This window comes from Limanda limanda, chromosome 1 (assembly GCF_963576545.1).
Source record: "Limanda limanda chromosome 1, fLimLim1.1, whole genome shotgun sequence".
Classification (NCBI taxonomy): Eukaryota; Metazoa; Chordata; class Actinopteri; order Pleuronectiformes; family Pleuronectidae; genus Limanda; species Limanda limanda.
In genome coordinates, this window is record NC_083636.1 from 38,406,477 (window position 1) to 38,424,075 (window position 17,599).

A 17,599-nucleotide genomic window follows, 5' to 3' on the forward strand; every position below is an offset into this window, starting at 1 on the left:
CAATATTGTAAAAACGGAAATAACCAAGAGTAGAGGAAAGTCTTCGGATGATTCCTCACTGGTGTTGATGTGCAACTTTATGAGCAAATTCAACTGAGAAACCTGATTCTTGCATCTTAGAGCAATTCAGGAGAAAAACATGTTTTTTCTGCAAGCTTGTATTTAAACAGGCCTTCAAAGAGTCGTGTGTGAGTATGAATTCACTCTGTCACATCCTGTGAGGCGGCTCCTGCTCTCCACACCCGGTCCAGACACACACACTAAACCCAGACAAGAGATCAAACACGAGCGGAGATACGTAACAAAACCACAAAGCTCTTCTTTAGCTTTTCTGTTGACGCATCCTGTTACGACTGAATCGACTCCGGTGATGTTTGTGCCACCGCCGAGCGAAGGTGCACGGACACACACGTGCACACACAGGCTGACACAAAGGAAGCTGACGGCTCAGCCGGTGCTCTTTTGCTCCGTCAGGTTATTCATTTCAGCTGTGACAGCCTGCGCTTGCAGACACACTGGCTAAATAGATAGGTGTCGCTTGTGTGCGAGTGTGTGTGTGTGTGTTGCAGTAGTATTTGACCGTGCTGTGTGTTTTCAAATCGTCTTCCTTGGCTCCAGCGAGTTGGCCTCCCGGTCTAAATTGCTGTCCTCGAGCAACACGGGTGAAAAACGGTGCGACGACCAAAACCAGGTTTCAGGTGGTGTCCTGGTTATGAACGGCTGCAGGGTGTTTTTTTAAAAAACGTAATGGAATCGTTTTCAATGAGAGGAAAAGTACAACTGCAGGTGAATAGCAATGCCTCCTCCCTCCCCCCACAAAAAAAACATTCAGCAAATACATCCAGCACACGGTGTAATGTGATTGCTGTGGCCTGGCCGACAGCCATCGTCCCTCTGGTTCCACTGATTCATCTTTGTCTGACTTACAAGGGCTCATTACCCATCAGTGGAGGCAAATAGCTTTAATCCTTTCAAAAAAGTCCTGATAGGCGTTGAAATCGTCAAGCCTCTGCTCTTCATTGGAGTTGCATTAACTTCCTTTCATTGCCAGAACAGAAAGAGTCGCTGCGTACCCACCTGTCCCCAGTTGCAGAGGCGTACTAATTAAAAACAGAACTCAGGCTCCACATTTTAACTTATATACATATATATATACACACAGGAAATCGTGATGCTCATGTTGACCAAAGAAGAAAGGCTGCGATTTCGATTAAGTGCAAAGAAGAGAGGTAATTTTTTTAATAACGTAACACATCCAAACCCAAACAGAAAAGATGCAAGAGAACAGATCTCAGCACACAGGGATTGTTTCAGTGAATTCAGTTGTGACTTATTCATAGTTAAATAACCTGCCAGAGTTCAACGAGAGGTCTGCGTTTACATTAAACCTATAATCTCTTATATTTGACGGTAGGGTTGTACCAGAAATTAACTGGCAAAACCAAAGACCACAGGTATCACAGTAAAAGCTTTGTTTTGCTTTGGTCCCTGATTAAAAAAGCTGTCGTTTTCCCATTTCCTACCAATTTGTACCTTGTTACTTCTCCAGATCACATGTTGCTGGTCAGACTCTGACAGGTTAAATGATGCCTTGTAGGTGCTGCTTGTTTCGTGAAATACTCGAGGTGCATCCGTGAGGTGCAGGACAACATTGTACAGTGACCCATAAATAAGGTTTTGTATAGCCCACCACACGATGCCAACCAGAGGTGCTTGATGAATACAGAGGTGTCTTGCCATAACTTTATATCTCTTTTTCTTTTGTTTTTCTATTTTTCTAACAACAGCCCCACCAACCGATAAGAAATTAATGCCCAAAGTCAAATGAAACACTCATTGTAAAAGGCCAGGGACACTTAAACGTCAATGGTAAAGTCAACCAATCACCAGCAGTTTGTCTCTCGCCCACCGAAAGATACAAGGTTTAAGCAAGACACGGGGACATTAAGACTTAACTGGCCGGGTTCAACCACAGGTCACTTACACTCTCAATGAGTCTCGACGTAGGACTCAAGTGAATTAGCCCATTAAGCTTAAATACCAAAGTGTCTTCATATCTATGATCAAGGTATCATCACAGCAAGCAAATCTGTGCCCTTGAAGAGACAAAGCTTAGAGGGAAGGGATGAACGGGACAAACGTTAGAGGTGGAGAGGGGGATGGAATGGAAAAATCAGCAGGGGTTCGGGAAAAGGGTGAAAAGAAGGTGAAGACAATGGAGGAAAAGGATGTTGAGAAGAGGATGGGGATGCACAACTCTTCAGCCACGAGCGATGGAGATCAAATTTGGTTCGGGATCCCTGGTTCACCTTTGTTCAGTGCTTCTCGTCTTTTTAAAACACAAATCCCAGAGGTCAGGAAATGTCCCAAATGGAGATACAGAGCAGGATGTGACATCCTGGGGGAACATCTCAGTCGAGTGTTCAGGGGAACCACAGAACCTCGGGGAACATTTAACCTCCAGGAATCTGTGAAGGTTCCTACTCCAGAACTCAGGCGATTATCCGAGTAACCCGGTTCTGGAATCTCGTCCTGTGTCTAACCGGGTTCCTCTGGGGGGAAAAACACACCGAGGCAAAAGCTTCAGAACTCTGGGAGCGTGTTTATGTGTTGGTTAGTCTGTTGGTGGGACTGGGTATACTGAGCAAACTGGTTGGACTGGAGAGTGGAGGCCGGACTGGGCGCAGTCTGGTTTGCTTGCTGGTTTTCTGACTGGTATTGTTCTAGCTCTCTCTTCCTCCTCATGGCCGACTGCAGCTGCTGCTTGATGATGAGGATTTGACCCTCCAGTTCTGACAGCTCCTGCACCATAGGGTTCCGGCCCGCACAGTCCACCAGGCCCAGACCCCGGCACTGTGCAACCCCCTGGCCCGAGCCCCCCTGCCCGGACCCCATCACCCGGCCTAACAGATCGGAGCGCCCGTTACTTGTGGTCACTATGGGCATGCGTTTCTCCAGGAGGGGGAGAGAATGGTGAGACAGGGGGGACGGAGGTGGTGGATGTGGGAGGTCCTGGGAGGAAGGGTGTTCCAGGTCATTCTGCATCTCTTGTGTTAGGACCCGTCGCCTGTTGCAGTGGGACGACTCTGCAGGATTCCAGGACGCTGACTGGTTGTTTCCCTCGTTGCACCTAGAAATAAGACAAATAAACAGAGAAATGTAACAATGAAAATACATTTAAAACACAAGTCTTCCAATGTGGGAGAGATATTTATTGGATCTGAATCGGATGAATCCTACATGTAACCAGTACCTCAGATCTCCATGACTACTATACAAACATAGAGATGCTGTCAACCCTGCACGAACTATGATTATATATTCTATGCATGTTGACAAAGTGCAATGAATCGGGACCAAACAATGAACAAGAGAAGTGAGGTGGAAAAAAAGTTCCCTAAACTGTTGTTATTGTTAAAATGCTCACGTCGAAATGATTGATGGAATGCAACCATCATGATTACGTGCCAACAAACGGTATAAATGTTCTACTAAATGTGCCATTAAATGACAAATACCTCCTTTGTGTGTCCTGACGGTTATTTCCTGCCATTTTTTGTATATTCTATGAAAAGTATTTTCAAGTAATGTTTTGTCCATCGCTGCAGACTTTAGTTTTAACCAGAATCCCACCTTATCTTGTCAAAACAGCACCAGTTTAAATGTGTCCTCCACTTGTGTGGCAAGTACTTTGTTGTGATGCCACCTCTGTTAATATTAGCAAAGCTAAGTCCTCTTCATTTGATGGTCATTGGCTCCAACATGACATTTAGCTGTATTTCTGTAAATGATCGGTGAAATATAATGCAAATAAACACAGGATTTTAGATTTTTAATGAATAGGGCTCCACAAGCGGGTAAAAAGGAAAAAGAGGAAAAAAGACCTTGACTGTCGAGGCCTACAGGTGGAAATCAAATACGTGTCCAATTAATTTCCTCCAGCGCCAGTCCTGATCCCACCCACCTTCTTCTTTGAGCTAATGAGCACCAGCAGCAGTAGCATGGGCTGAGGGGGTGAGAGCGTCAGTGTGACACAACATCATGAATGTCATGTTCTTATTCAGGATTAAACGTATATCAGCCGACACTCAGGATCAAAACAAACCGTTCTCTTCACACCAGAGAGCGACGGAGGAGCCGAGTGATTCACATCCTCTCTCCATTGTGCAGCGTTTGTCCTGCCACCTCCTCAAATCATTTATTCTGCTTAATCCGGTTTCACAGAAGCACCGCGAACCAGGAAGGAAAATATGTGAACTTTCAGCTACTTCACTCGAGTTTTAGAGTCAGACAAACTGGGGGTGTGGGGGGGTGAAAGCACATGTGTCAGTTCATTTGAATGCTTTGACCATGAAAATGAAAAGATAACAAATTTAAAAAACTCAGACAGCGCTGTGAAAAGAGGAAGGTCAGAAGCAAAGTGGCATCTGCAACACATGATTGGTTGTTTCATGAGGCTGGTGTCAAGGTTTAGAGAGACAGGATTTATGAAATGTTTGTGCTTGAGTCTGAATAAAGTTATGACTGCAATGTTTGTCTTCTATATTCAATAGTAAAATATCAAAATTGTGAGGTTTTGGTTGGTTTTGATTAAATGTAATATTTCCTCTATGCACATTTACAGAGAAACAGACTTTTTATGGATATAAGTTTCTTACATACCCCAGTATATAAAGACCAATATGATATAATATATACTTTACTCCCTGTTAACTTAATGTATTCTGTATACTGCTCGTGATCTGAACTTATTTTTATTCTTTTAACCTTATAACACCATTTATATTCAATTATATTCTTGTAACCCTTCTGTCATCTGATCATTTAAATAATTTCATATCGTTCTAATTTATGCATTTATTACTTTGCTGTGTATAAATAAGTTTTATTATTATTTACTCATTATTTATAGGATAGAAAATATCATATTCATTTCTTAATCACCAAGTCAAACGAGGCACTTCAGGAATGAAAGGGCCTGAAAACTGAAAATCAAAAAACAAGAACATAAAATAATCTTTAAATCATATTTTCAGCTTTTGACACACACACGGCAGCTGTGAACAACAGCTTATTATACTATATAAATGTAGTTTACATTATCTGTTAATAATTCTGCTGAGCGTGACCTCTGCTCACGTTTCTCACGCCAGGTAAATCCCTCCAACATTCACACCTCTCAGATTCCTCCACCTCATTTCCAGATAAAGCTGCTCCGGCCGACTTCCAATTGACGGGGATGACAGACTCCTCTCATTAGAATATTCCAAAGGCTTAATTTACATTTTCATAAATATTGATTGGCTCCATATGCAGTTATGCACGTCCTTGCGACCAACGGCAGACCCAGACCTGATAGAGGCAAACCAAATACAGAATCCAAGGCTACCCAGAACTGCCAATAACTACACATACCTTTATTGCAGCTTATTTGCCACATTCTAAGAATTCAATTAGCAAAGTTTTACCGCTGACTTCTATTTCCCAGTCCATCTGTCGGTACAGATGTTGCCGGCGACAGTCAAAACAAGACGTGGATGCGGCTGCAGCCTTGTGAATAGAGAAGCTGTCCTTCAAAGAGCCGGACACAGGTGCAGCACACAGATATGAACCCTGCTGAAGTGTCCTCCGGTCTCCAGCAGCTGGGGGCTACAGATTTGTGCAGCTTCTTACCTGACCTCTTCATCACCCCGTGTAAAAGTTCAGTCTTCTCATATTAGAAATTGTTAAATATATTATTCGGAAGCTCTTATCTGATGTGAACACCTTAACACAGAGTTTGATACTAAACCAACGTGATCCCCTCGGCCGTCAGAGTGTTTCAGGGTATCGCAGACATTTTGTCTACATACTAAAAAATGAAATATGGTTCCATTGTTAATATCTGGTGGATACAGTGCTGCGACGGTAGCACTGAAACCCAAAGGACCTCTGGTGTATTTTCCCCCAAGCAGGATGAAATCTGGTCCTATTTGAGAACAGTTTGCAATAAACAGCAGGTTTCTGCAGGGACATGGATGTGGCTCAGGAGGTAAAGTGGACGAGTAGAGTGAGCACACAAACCAGATGGTTAGAGGTTCAATCCCAGTCTCCCCCTTGTGTCGAAGTGTCCTCGGGCAAGATACTGAACCCCAACATTTGGTGAGAGATGCAGTGTATGAATTTATGTGTAAATAGAAAAACTGTATTCTGAAGTTTTTGGAGTAAACAACACTGGAAAACGCTATAAAAACACAAACTATTTACCACGGACAATATGACACTGATAAGTTGTGACTAGCAAACAACGTGCAGCCATGACTCCAACGTGCTTTGCCTGAATATGCAGGAGTGGGTCATCTATCCTCATTACCACCGGCGTCCCTCACACGGCCTCAGCTCCATAATTATTACATGTACTTAATCCCCACTTTGAGTCCTCCACCTGTGTGTCCCCTCTGAGCGACCGCTGCTAAGCAGGAATATTGGTGAAGCAATTTCTCATGGAGGGTAATAAAATCTTCCGCTCAGCAGAAGGTGGAGGGTTGTTTTGATCTCTCTCCTCCGTAAGAAACTAGTCCCTCTGCTTCAGAAATTCTCATTCGACAAAGAGCAAGCTCCAGAGTGATGTTGGGAAACGAGCGGAGTGTTGATGAAAGTCGGGTGGGGGGAGGGGTGACACTGAGGGTTTATGTAACTAATCTGAATACATGCAACATTTGAAAAGTCACAGAAACTGCCCCAAAAAGAAGCTTTTTCCTGATTTACTAAATCTCCGGCTCACCCGCCCGCTGTGCCGAACAATACTCTGGAACATCAGCGTGAGATTATTTCCCCCGACTGATAATTAGCTTCCAGCTGATTCGACCATTCTTCCCAGTCTCTGATTCAAGCCGGGGCTTCTCATCCGACACCCGGCTGCTAATTGATGTCACTTCTTAGCCTGATGATTTGGCCGGTGGCCTGCTGTGAATGCCGGAGTCAATTTGCAGTGTGAATGGAGGCTACAGGTTAACATGTGATTCATAATGAGACCCCGTGATTCAGCAGAAGGATTTTACTTTATTTTTAGCTGTGAAAAGTGTAGTTCTTAATAAAAGTTTCTTAGTATTTTAAGTGCTATTTTTCAGGCAACATACAAACCAACCAAAAATAACACAGACAAGGGTGAAAACATAACCTCCTCCCTGGAGCTTATTAGAACTTCAAACAAACCTCGGTGTCATGAGAACTAAATCTTTGAGAATAGATACTTGTGACCTGTGCTGCACCCAGCCACTAGGGGGCGATCAACACATTTTTGCTTTACTTTTCGTGGTGGTGGGGGGGGCCTCATGTCTTCCACACCATAGATATAAACACTAGATGACTCGGCCGCGTTGCCGGCCAACGGAGGCGAACGTCACCACATGGCGGCCATCTTGCATCGGGCAGCTCGCTCACCCATAACATTGTGTTGGTAGCGGTAAATAACCATAACTTGCTCAATTTTCAAACGATTTTGAAACGGTCTGGCTTGTTATAAACGTCAGACCGAGACCGTTTCAAAATCGGTTGAAAATTGAGCAAGTAATGGTTATGGTAGGTGAGCGAGCTGTCCGATGCAAGAGGGCCGCCATGTGGTGACGTCCGGCTCCGTCGAACGAGACATCTAGTCTTTATATATATATCTATGTTCCACACACCCATGCTGTAGGTCCACTGGTGCAGACGCCTTCACCTGGTCTGAACCCAGAGCTGAGTTTAATATCTCATTCATTACCACTGACACCTCATGGTTCGGCTCAGGTTGTTTATGCTGCTGTGGCTTCACTGTTTCACTTTCATGACAAACATAAATCTGTATTCCAGTTTGCACTGTCTGTGTATTCACCTCGATGGGATATTCATTTATTTATTGTCAGGGTATGTGCAACTTTTGTGTATTTGTTTGTATTTGATCAATGTTTGAGTTCTTCTATTGTTTCTGTCGGGCACATTTTTACCACGTTTTCACCTTTTATTTGAAATATGATTGATTCCAGTGATTAAACCGAACCAGTCTCTGGCTTATTTAACTCTAGTGGTTTGAAGTGGTGTTGGGCTGTGTCTGATATAGAATATCTTTCACGTACTGGCCCACTTCAAAATGAATATATATAGCTTTCCTCCACAATTTATTAGTTGTTTCTTTAATGTATGAATGTAATTTCCCAGATCCTCAGAACGCAGCAGTGGACGTGTTTAACTCAAACCTGGTTATAGTTCTTCACTTTAGTTGAAGGATATTTCCCTGGTGTCTAACGTTCAGTGTCTCACCATATGTTCACCTGAGCGTGATCGATAGTTTTGAGTCACTTCTCACATGAGACTGGTTTTCTCAGCATTCGAGGGGAAACTGCAACGCGCCTGTTGCATATTCAGGAAGGCAGACTTTAACGCTCTCCTGCTTATTAAGCAGTTAGCAGTCATTTTGTTTTGGGGGGTGGCGGGGGGGATTAGCTCTCTCAGCAGAATCTGCACAGCTTCTTGGATTCGTCGAGGCCTCCTCAGCCAAATCCAACTGTAAAACCATTTGCTGTAAATGGTCTTTGCAGGTAATTCTCACAGAAGCTGATAAGACCCAGAAAGTATCCAGGACAGCCTTATTTGGCCCGGAGATATTAAATTCACACAAAGAAGAGTTTTTTTTCCGTGACGGTGACATTACCTCTTCTCCGGCTTGGTTACAGTCGGTATTTTGTCTTCCGTGAAGACTGTGTTGAGGGCCCGGTGTAATCTCTGGAAAACAAGCAACACGTAGCTGTCAAAAACTTAAATGTAAACGCGTAAATAGAATAAATAAATGTATTACTGGGTGTAACTGTAAAGACTGTGTGTGTGTGTAAGAGAGAGAGACAGAGAATATGTATCTATACGTTAAGAACTTCACCAGTACATGATGCTACTGAGATTTTGGACTATAACTGTTAGTGGAGCACTTTCATGTTCTCTAACAGTGATGAGTCCTCTGTGCTCGGCCGTGGTGTGACCTGTGATGCGTGCAGGTTCCTACCTGACTCGTGTGCAGCCAGTACTTGAAGCGCGGCTCCTTGACCCTCGGGATCACCAGCTTGTACACGATGTGTTCTGCTACCGTGGTCACCAGAGACATGGCCACGCCCACGCACAGCATCACAAACAGACCGGAGAAATGCTTGATGCCCATCTGCAGCGTCTGGGGGGAGAGAGACACGAGAGTTTTCAGATTTCGGTCCATTGTCTTCAATGGAGGAATAGTTGAGTGAAAAAGTTGAACTGTTAACTGGTAAAGCAGGAAGGTAAGCAGACAAAACAAAGTACAGGGAAACTGACACACTTGATTATTAGTTTTAATTCATAATCAGTCAATATTCATAATTATCAGGTTAAATGCCACATTATCACAAGATTAAAGACATATTTTCTCGTTGTGGTTTTAAACTCTTTCCAACAAAATGTGAGATCGACCTATTATCTTCTGTCCTTCCTCACTGTGCCTGTACAATGCATATTGATTTATATACATTGGACTTTTGTTGCATTGCTATTGCTATAATTATTGATATTGTTTCATTGCCGAGCCTGAGATCAAACCCCTAAATATCCCCATGGTTTGTGTATTTTCCTGTATACAAGCAAAACACTTGCATACTTGCAGCAGTCTAAGCTCAATGAATCCACGATGGCAATGACACTGAAATGTGCAGGAGTCTTATTTGTGTTTGTACTGCAATAAAAATAATAGAGAACAATACTGGGCCACAGCCTTATCTTCCAGAAGCAGATGTTTCCCATGGCAGGAGCTTTAAGTTCCTGTCTACAGAATGACTTCCGCAGCAAACACGGATGATAACACTACTGTAATTGTATTATTATAATTTTTTGCCATTATGTGTGAACCTAGTAACACGTTCACCACAGTCGGAGCGGGAGTCATGGGCAGAGATTGTTTATAAAAATAGCAATTACAATTTAAAAACAGCTTCCATCAGAGGGAAAGCTGCACCGAATTACAAATGTAAGGTGTTGTGGTGTTTTTTATAACCGTAGCTGTAAAAGATGAAACTTTGGATTCTGAAAAAGCGTTTTTTGTTTCCGAGGTTAGCTGGACATGCTCATTTCCATTTATTCTCAAACAAGGCAAACTGTGATAAAATACATACCACCAGACCATACAAAGAAACCATGAATAATACACAGTGGCAATTAGCTTGAAAAATGCATTAAAGTGGAGTTAAGTCCAATTAATATGTCAAGCACCGATTCGGACAAGGCATTGGACGACTAATTTGTACATGTGTGAATTCTAAAATTCAAAATCAAAGTTATAAGACACGTTTCTCGGACGTATAAATCAAAAATTTCCCTTAAATTGCTGACATTTTGACTATATGTTCCATCTCCTTCTCAAATCCTGCTTCGAAGAAAAACCCCTCACAGCCTTGTCCTCTGGGATATCACACTTCTCTCTGAGATTATGATTCCTTCCTTCTGTTCTGAACGCACCACTCACAGAAACGTGTTTTTCAGTCTACAAGTGTAGTCATCTCCCAGTGTAATATCACACTTTTCATAACCGACCACTTGCTGCTTGTTACTGCAGATGCACAGAGTTACTGCAGAGTCGGTGTCACGACAGCGCTCGCTGCAACGATTGCATTATACAGTCGTGTCGGAATGGAATACATGATGGATTCCAGACATCCTCGCAGTATTGTTGTTGGCGAGCTTGGGCGGTAATGAAATTTTGCGTGAGTGGTAGCTGATGATTCGTGGGAAGTCGTGCAGACATTAGTACCACTGACGTATTCTTATATGCTTATATATATATATTTTTGTTTTATTTTTATATATATATTTTTGTACTATCCACTCCAGCAGCACAATAACATTTTCCTACTGTACACTGACACAATCATTGCATTCTGTGCCATAGGGTCAGACCCATTCCCGTATCTGTATTATGTTCTCCCTATGTATATGTGATTTATGTATGTATGTCGGTGAGGTGTATAAGTGTATACGTGTATAAGCTACTGGATGACCTAAATTTCCCACGGGATTAATAAAGTATCTAATTATCTATCTATTTGACGGCTGGAGAATACAAACTGTATTGAGATAGGAAATTAATTACATTACAGTTGTTTCATCCTTTTAACAGTTCGCTCAAAAAAAAACATTTCTCACAGACTAGCACATTTTTGAACACACACACTCCCCATCTCTTTTTAGTTAATTGGTTAATTGGGAAAAATCTGCAGTGAATTCTTGCATAAATCCCACAACACACCTCTGATCACAGTATATTTCTCAGTGATGTCACGTTTGGCCCTTCTAATGATGGCTAATTGAATAACATTTCATTTATTAGTATTGATTGTATTATTCAGAATGGAATCAACTCCTCTGAGGGGGGACAGAGAGCTGGCTCTGTGCCAGCAGAGTTTGGCTGCCTTGCTGAAACCAATCCATCAAATATCTTTTTTTTCTTCCTCATCTTTTCAGGATCGGCTGCTGCTGCTGCTGCCGGTGTAGCAGTCAGTCATCGGAATAAAAGATTGCCCAAAAGAAAAAATGCTGAGCAGGACTAAAGCGAGCCAACCTTGTCAGTAACTCATATCCTGCTTTTATCACATGAATTTCCCGGTCATGTCCACCAGTGTTCAGTTTGACAGCTCGTTGTACCAGATATTCTACTACATGTGCAACACTTTTGTTTGACTTTCTATGTGACAAGGAAATGTGTGTGTGTGTGGGTTCCTCTTCCATTTCTATTCAAGAGCCCGGTGGCTCAGCATGAGAGCAGGACGTGATTGATTTCAGCTTCAGATTTTGTTTTGCTTTCAGTCGAAACCTTGTGCTTACACTCCAATAGGCCCTGCTTGTGCTTAGATGTGCTCTGATTTGTGTTTTGTTGCTTGCACCAATTTGGACTTATTAAATTGCCTCGGAATCTCAACACCGCTTCGAGACGTCGGTATTGAGCCTTCCATCCCTACTTAGGTACATACGTGAACAGAAGAAATGTGAGGAATAGAGCTGGAGCACAGGAAATCTATCAAAGCAACAAAATATCTGAGGGCAAGTGCACAGTTTGAGCCCAGGAATAGCAAATACAGGCTCTCAAGAGAGGAAATAAACCCATAGGTGTTAGGACCAATTTAAATATTATTTTATGATGCACATTCAATCGATTCCTAGTATCTTTTACATGAGAAATAAGAGTAAGCACAGACGTCCTACTGTGATTTCTGCAAGGCAGTCATCTTGATAGAAAATTAAATTACACTACACATGAAGCAATATACCTGGTGAGCAGCTTTCTCTGCCATCGCTGCCGTCATAATGCTGCAAAATGAAATGTACCTGGAGCAGTTTAAACGTCTGCAGCTGCATCTACAAGCCCGTCTTGCTACACAATGGAAAATGATTCACTTCAAATCGTGGCACTGCGATGTAGCACTTCTGTTGCTCTTATGAGCCTCATAAGTTGGTGATTTACATTTATGTGCCGGGTGCTTGGACGACGCTGTCATTCAGAGGCACACACCATGAGTGCTTCCTAATTAGATGGGGGTTATATTGCCTGTCACACCGTAGCTAAGAAAATAAATAATAGAGAGTAAAAGTAAAACCCCGGGAAGAACACGGGCCAGAGGAGGGGACGCGAATTTACTTCTCAACTCGGGCTTGAAAGTGGAGAGTTTGCAGTATGCGCTGAGCTCAGAGACACTTTTGGGGATTTCAGAGTCACAGCTGGGTGGAGAGATGGCCGGGCTGCTCGGAGAGCTGAGTGCTTTGTAACAGCAGTACGGATTGGACCACGGGGCCCGGAGTGCTTAGGACGGATGTGACGAGGACACAGCTTGGTTAGCAGCTGGGGGGGTCAGGGGCCAGGGTCTGAATTAGTAGGGAGCAATTACTGTACATAGAGGGTGGTGCAGGCGGCGAGTCGAGCCAGAAAAATGACGAGTCCTTGGTGTTTGAAGGGCTTTGTACAATAGACCTCCATCATAGAAAAGATAGCATGGACATGAAAGCTACTTCTATGCTATTATGAAACATTTGAAGAAACCAAGAGTGCATTTTTCGTGTAATTGGTGGCAAATCTCATTTTTTGTAAGGCTCCACTTGTTACTTTTATAGTTGAATCATATTCAAGGCTGGTAATGGAAAAACTAGCTGTCAAAACCCTGACACCCTCTGAAGTCTCTCCATCAAAAGAGAGAATACATCTGCCTGTGACGTGTGGAGGGTGTGGTGTCGTCCTACCTCGGTCACGGCGAAGCTGCGCTTCCCGCAGGGCACGACCTTGTACCACTTGTCATGCAGCGTGTCCATGAAGCCGTCGGACTTGTACTGACTAACAAGCTCCGAGAAGTTGGAGGTGAGGGGGGAGTTCTGCGGGAGGCCGATGCCGTAGCCTGCCGGTGGAAACATAAAACCACACAGTCAAGACTCTTCAGCAGCGATTCCTCTGTTACAACATGCACTGCAGCTGGTTTACTGCTGTGCACAAGAAAGGCTGATTCCTGCCAAAAGAAGCTATTTGAAAAAATGTCAGTGTATCTGGGGGTTTCGCAGCATGCCCAGAAAGTGTGACAGACTCAGCAACGGCCAATTACAGAAGTAACTGGCCTTGGAAGGAAGCGCACGGATTGATTTGAATTGTATCCTGGAGGCTTAAGAGGTGCATTAAGTAATTAACAACAATGCAGGAAACTGGGACTGTGGTGGCCTGTAATGGAAGCTTCCACCACAGGGGACGTTTTCACACGGAGAAGAAGAGGACACTCGCTAAATGGACCAGACGTTTAACGGTTGGCAAGGGAGACCAGTCGGCTTTTGAAAGAAGGCAGAAGATTAACTGACCTGCAAATGTTGAGTGAGTGATATTGTTAAAAACGCTCACGGCAGTTGTTCTGCAAAAATACCTCTTCGAATCAACACTAGAACATATTTGCAATGCCAGAAATCAGACTACAGTTTAAGCTTAAGTTAAATAAACATGTATAGTTTGACCCTAATGCTTGATAAAGAAACTAGTCTGACTTTAAACCATATACAGATAAAGGAAGATGGAATCTTGGCCCAGATATCTGCTGTTGCCGCCAAAGGCTCATTCGTCATCAATAGTCGATAGGCCCTATAGTAACCGATACTCTATTCATCAGCAAGATACATATTGAATATCATTATAGATCGTAAATGAGCAAATGATGAGAAGCTCTCACGCGTTACCTTCGATGGCAAAGGGTTTTCCAACCGTCAGTGTTTTGCACTCTGCGTCGATGGAGACCTCGTAGTCCAGCAGAGCTTTGTCCATGATGAACGCGTCCAGCCTCTGAGGGTCGGCCCTGGAACCAGAGACAAGCACAGTGCAGTGGGGGTGCAACACAAAGTCACACACTCCGCCTCATGCACTCCAGACCACAACAGTCTGGAGTGCATGAGAGATTTAGTAGAGATTTAGTTGCATATTCTGTTGTCATGCTATTTGCAAAAAACAACATTTCAGGCAAATAGGGGGTCTTTTATTTTGTCTTCAAACTATTGTAATGATGAAAAAGAGGCTTTGACCTGAGCGACCGTGTAAATGAAATGAAATCAGATCTGACCTCACTGACGGGTGACGTCACGCATCGCGGTGACAAATATAACCACAGCACTAACACAAATTGTACCTTCTGGGAATGAGCCACAGGGACACGCACACATTTTCAAACTCTAAAACTCACATGAAAAATTAACCTTTAACACCCAGGAGACATAAACTTAAAAGAACCTGTGCTTACTGCCTCTTTCCCTCCTGGGCTGCTACTCCTAACGTTTCTCTTGCTTTTGTCCTCACATCACTCGTTTCTGCGTCGGTTTGATTTTATGCTTTCCTCTTCATCAACACGTATTGAAGACGACTCGACTCAACATGAGGGAAACTGAAAGCGTGGGATGAATTGTTTTGCTTTGCGGCGGCGAGCGATTTTAAAGGACTCTTTCAGACGGGCACTTTGCAACAATAACAGGAAAATTAGATGCAAATGATTCAGTGAATTTCTCTTTTCAATATTTCTCCTCGTCTGAACCTCATGTTTCTCAGTCTCTCGTTTTCCTCCCGATCTCGTCGTATGTCATTTAAATTCCTGACAGCTTTTTGGCCAATTTATTCATAGTCTTCCCTCCCTTCACAGCAGAGCCTGTATTCAGAGGTGAGATATTAAATCAGAACGCTGTGAGGATCACTAACATACAACCAACAAAAAATGCCTTGACTGCCTGAAAGGCTACAAAGATTCTTATTTCCCGATATACTATATTTTTAGTTTGTTATCAAGGACGTATTTTAAGTCTATATCTTCTACCCACGAGCTCGATGTTCGTCATCACAGCTGGAAGGAGCGAGCAGCTTCTGACCTTGGTCTTTCCACCGAGTTTCGACCTGGCTGTGTTGGGTGTTTTATGATCTGCACCGGTACCCTGACATCAACCGATTTACGAATGTGATTAAAAACGCTCTAACCTTCTGCATCATCTTCCTGCAGCAATGCTTGAAACAGCAGTGAATGTGTGTATCAGCATCCCAACTGCATGAATTGAAAATGCCTCATATGACAGGGAGACGATTCTGTAGCGCTGCCGTACTTTATACACGGCGATGCAGGACGCAGCAGCTCCATTAATCTTAAATCTTTTGGAGTTGATCGGGGGAAAGTCTTCATCATGAAGTGAGACCCGTACGAAGCCAAGTTGAAAACGCTCGATAGTAAATTTGGCTTTGTGTTCAAGGCTGAGCTGTGGTGTGAGGAACTCTACGATGGAATATAAGAGCGGCGCTTCCTCCAATATCTCCTGCTCCACTTTAATGAGAAAGACAAAACGCTACAAGAGAGTTGGCTGATGCCTGATAATGCACCAGTCAGCACTCTTTCTCCAAATGCTCTAATTATCCAGCAGTTGAAGTCAGTTAGTTGTAGCTGGTATTAATTGCTGTTGTGAACCTTTTAACTTTAAATAGATTTTTGATTCTTTCTTCCAAGTTTCGTGGTAATCCATCCAGTAATTTGGGCGTATTCCTGCTAACTAACAAACACAGTTGAAACATGCTCCTTGGCGGGGGTAAATATTTACTAGAGTAAGGATTTGAGCTCATATAAAACTATGAAATGATTTGAGTCTGATTCACATGATACATGTTGCTCTCTGTATGATAAAGTAAGTGATAAATAAAGCCTGGTCCCTCTGGGAGTGAAGTGCAGAGTATTCAAAGTGGCGCCGGGCTACACTTGTTTGATGTCTTGTTCTCTTATGGTAATTTCCCAAAGATGACACTTCTCCTCTAATCAGCAATTTTACAAGCTCAGTAACAAAACCCTGTTTGATCCATTCAAATTGGGTCCTAACCAGCCTAGACCAGCATTCCAGCTGCCTGCTCTCACTATACTCTTGCTTTGGCTCCACGGGGGGGGATGACGGTTGAATGTTGAAGCAGCTTAAGGAGGATGACAGCCACGGCAGAGGAAGGAGGAGGCTGAGATCTGAATGTGAACGGGCAGAGTTGCAGCGGGAACGACTACAGAGAGGATGCATGTTTTTGTCAACCTAATTTTGACTATGTGCAACTTAAAACAGAAAGATCTAAAATGACGAGAGATCATTTGTGCAACCAGAGAGAAGATGGTTTTTAGGGGAATGGCGACAGCGAGAGAAAACTCTTTCAGAGATTCCCACAGTCTGATCTGTGGTGGCGGCTGCCAGTGGGTGCCGAGCAAATCGATCTGCCACGCAAAGCTTTACCATAAAGCAACAGAGCAAGACACTTTATGTTATTATGAAAACTGTCAAAGTTTCGGTTCGATACGGGACTCTGGTGAAACAAATTAGAACTTCGTGCATTCACGCAATTAAGGAGAAAATCAGCTTAGACGAGTTACTGAGTATTAGCGTATCAGAGTATATAAACCGCCATCTTACTTGAGGTGATGGATGCCGTCTGGCGTTGCCGGGACATTGTATCTCCTCATGTACTCGTGCATCTCGGGGAAACTTTTCTTGAGGTAGTCCTCCGCGCTGCTTTCTCTCACCGTGGCGAATCGGAATCCCTGAGAGGGATGGTGCAACTGCAGGAAAGAAGAAAGAAAGTGAGGTGCTTCTTCTAAAAACGCTCTCGACAAGCATTTAATATTGATCAATAGCCCGACTTCTTCTACTGTTCTGGCCGGTTTCTCGTATTTTCAGTCGGTGTTAAATTCCCGAAAGACTCCAGACTAATTTCTTTCCTTTCACCCAACTCTCAATATTCCTGCACTCTTGTGATTCAGAGAGTCGGTGAGCGGGAGAAAATAATTAATTACCTTACCCCACTTGCCCTAACGGGGTCGGTTTAATTAAAGGATATATTTTCTGTCTGATGAATCCCACACAGTGAGAAGAGTTATAATGGCTCATTAATGCTCAACATTAGATGCGTATATGGATATAAACAGAGCCTTTTCTCTGTACTCTGGAGTAAATTTCTTCCATATCTATATGAAATCTTTGATATAAAATAATCACAACTGCAGTTCTAGAAAAAGAAGGGAATCGAGAAGTTTTTTTTAAGGCCTTTCAATCTTGCACCTTT

The 17,599-nt window shown here is 43.1% G+C and overlaps 1 protein-coding gene across 1 annotated transcript in view; it reads right to left on the bottom strand.

The window, feature by feature from the left end:
* Positions 1 to 1,269: 1,269 nt before the first annotated feature.
* The window catches only part of grin3a (glutamate receptor, ionotropic, N-methyl-D-aspartate 3A), a 38,537-nt gene continuing 22,207 nt past the window's right edge, over positions 1,270 to 17,599 (bottom strand). Inside the window, exons 5-10 of the mRNA XM_061073935.1 lie at positions 16,951 to 17,096; positions 14,224 to 14,339; positions 13,255 to 13,406; positions 9,014 to 9,175; positions 8,669 to 8,739; positions 1,270 to 3,130 (exon numbers count right to left, since the gene is read on the bottom strand). Of these exons, the coding sequence (XP_060929918.1) occupies positions 2,584 to 3,130; positions 8,669 to 8,739; positions 9,014 to 9,175; positions 13,255 to 13,406; positions 14,224 to 14,339; positions 16,951 to 17,096 (1,194 nt within the window). The 3' untranslated portion in view covers positions 1,270 to 2,583. The remainder of the gene's footprint in view (positions 3,131 to 8,668; positions 8,740 to 9,013; positions 9,176 to 13,254; positions 13,407 to 14,223; positions 14,340 to 16,950; positions 17,097 to 17,599) is intronic.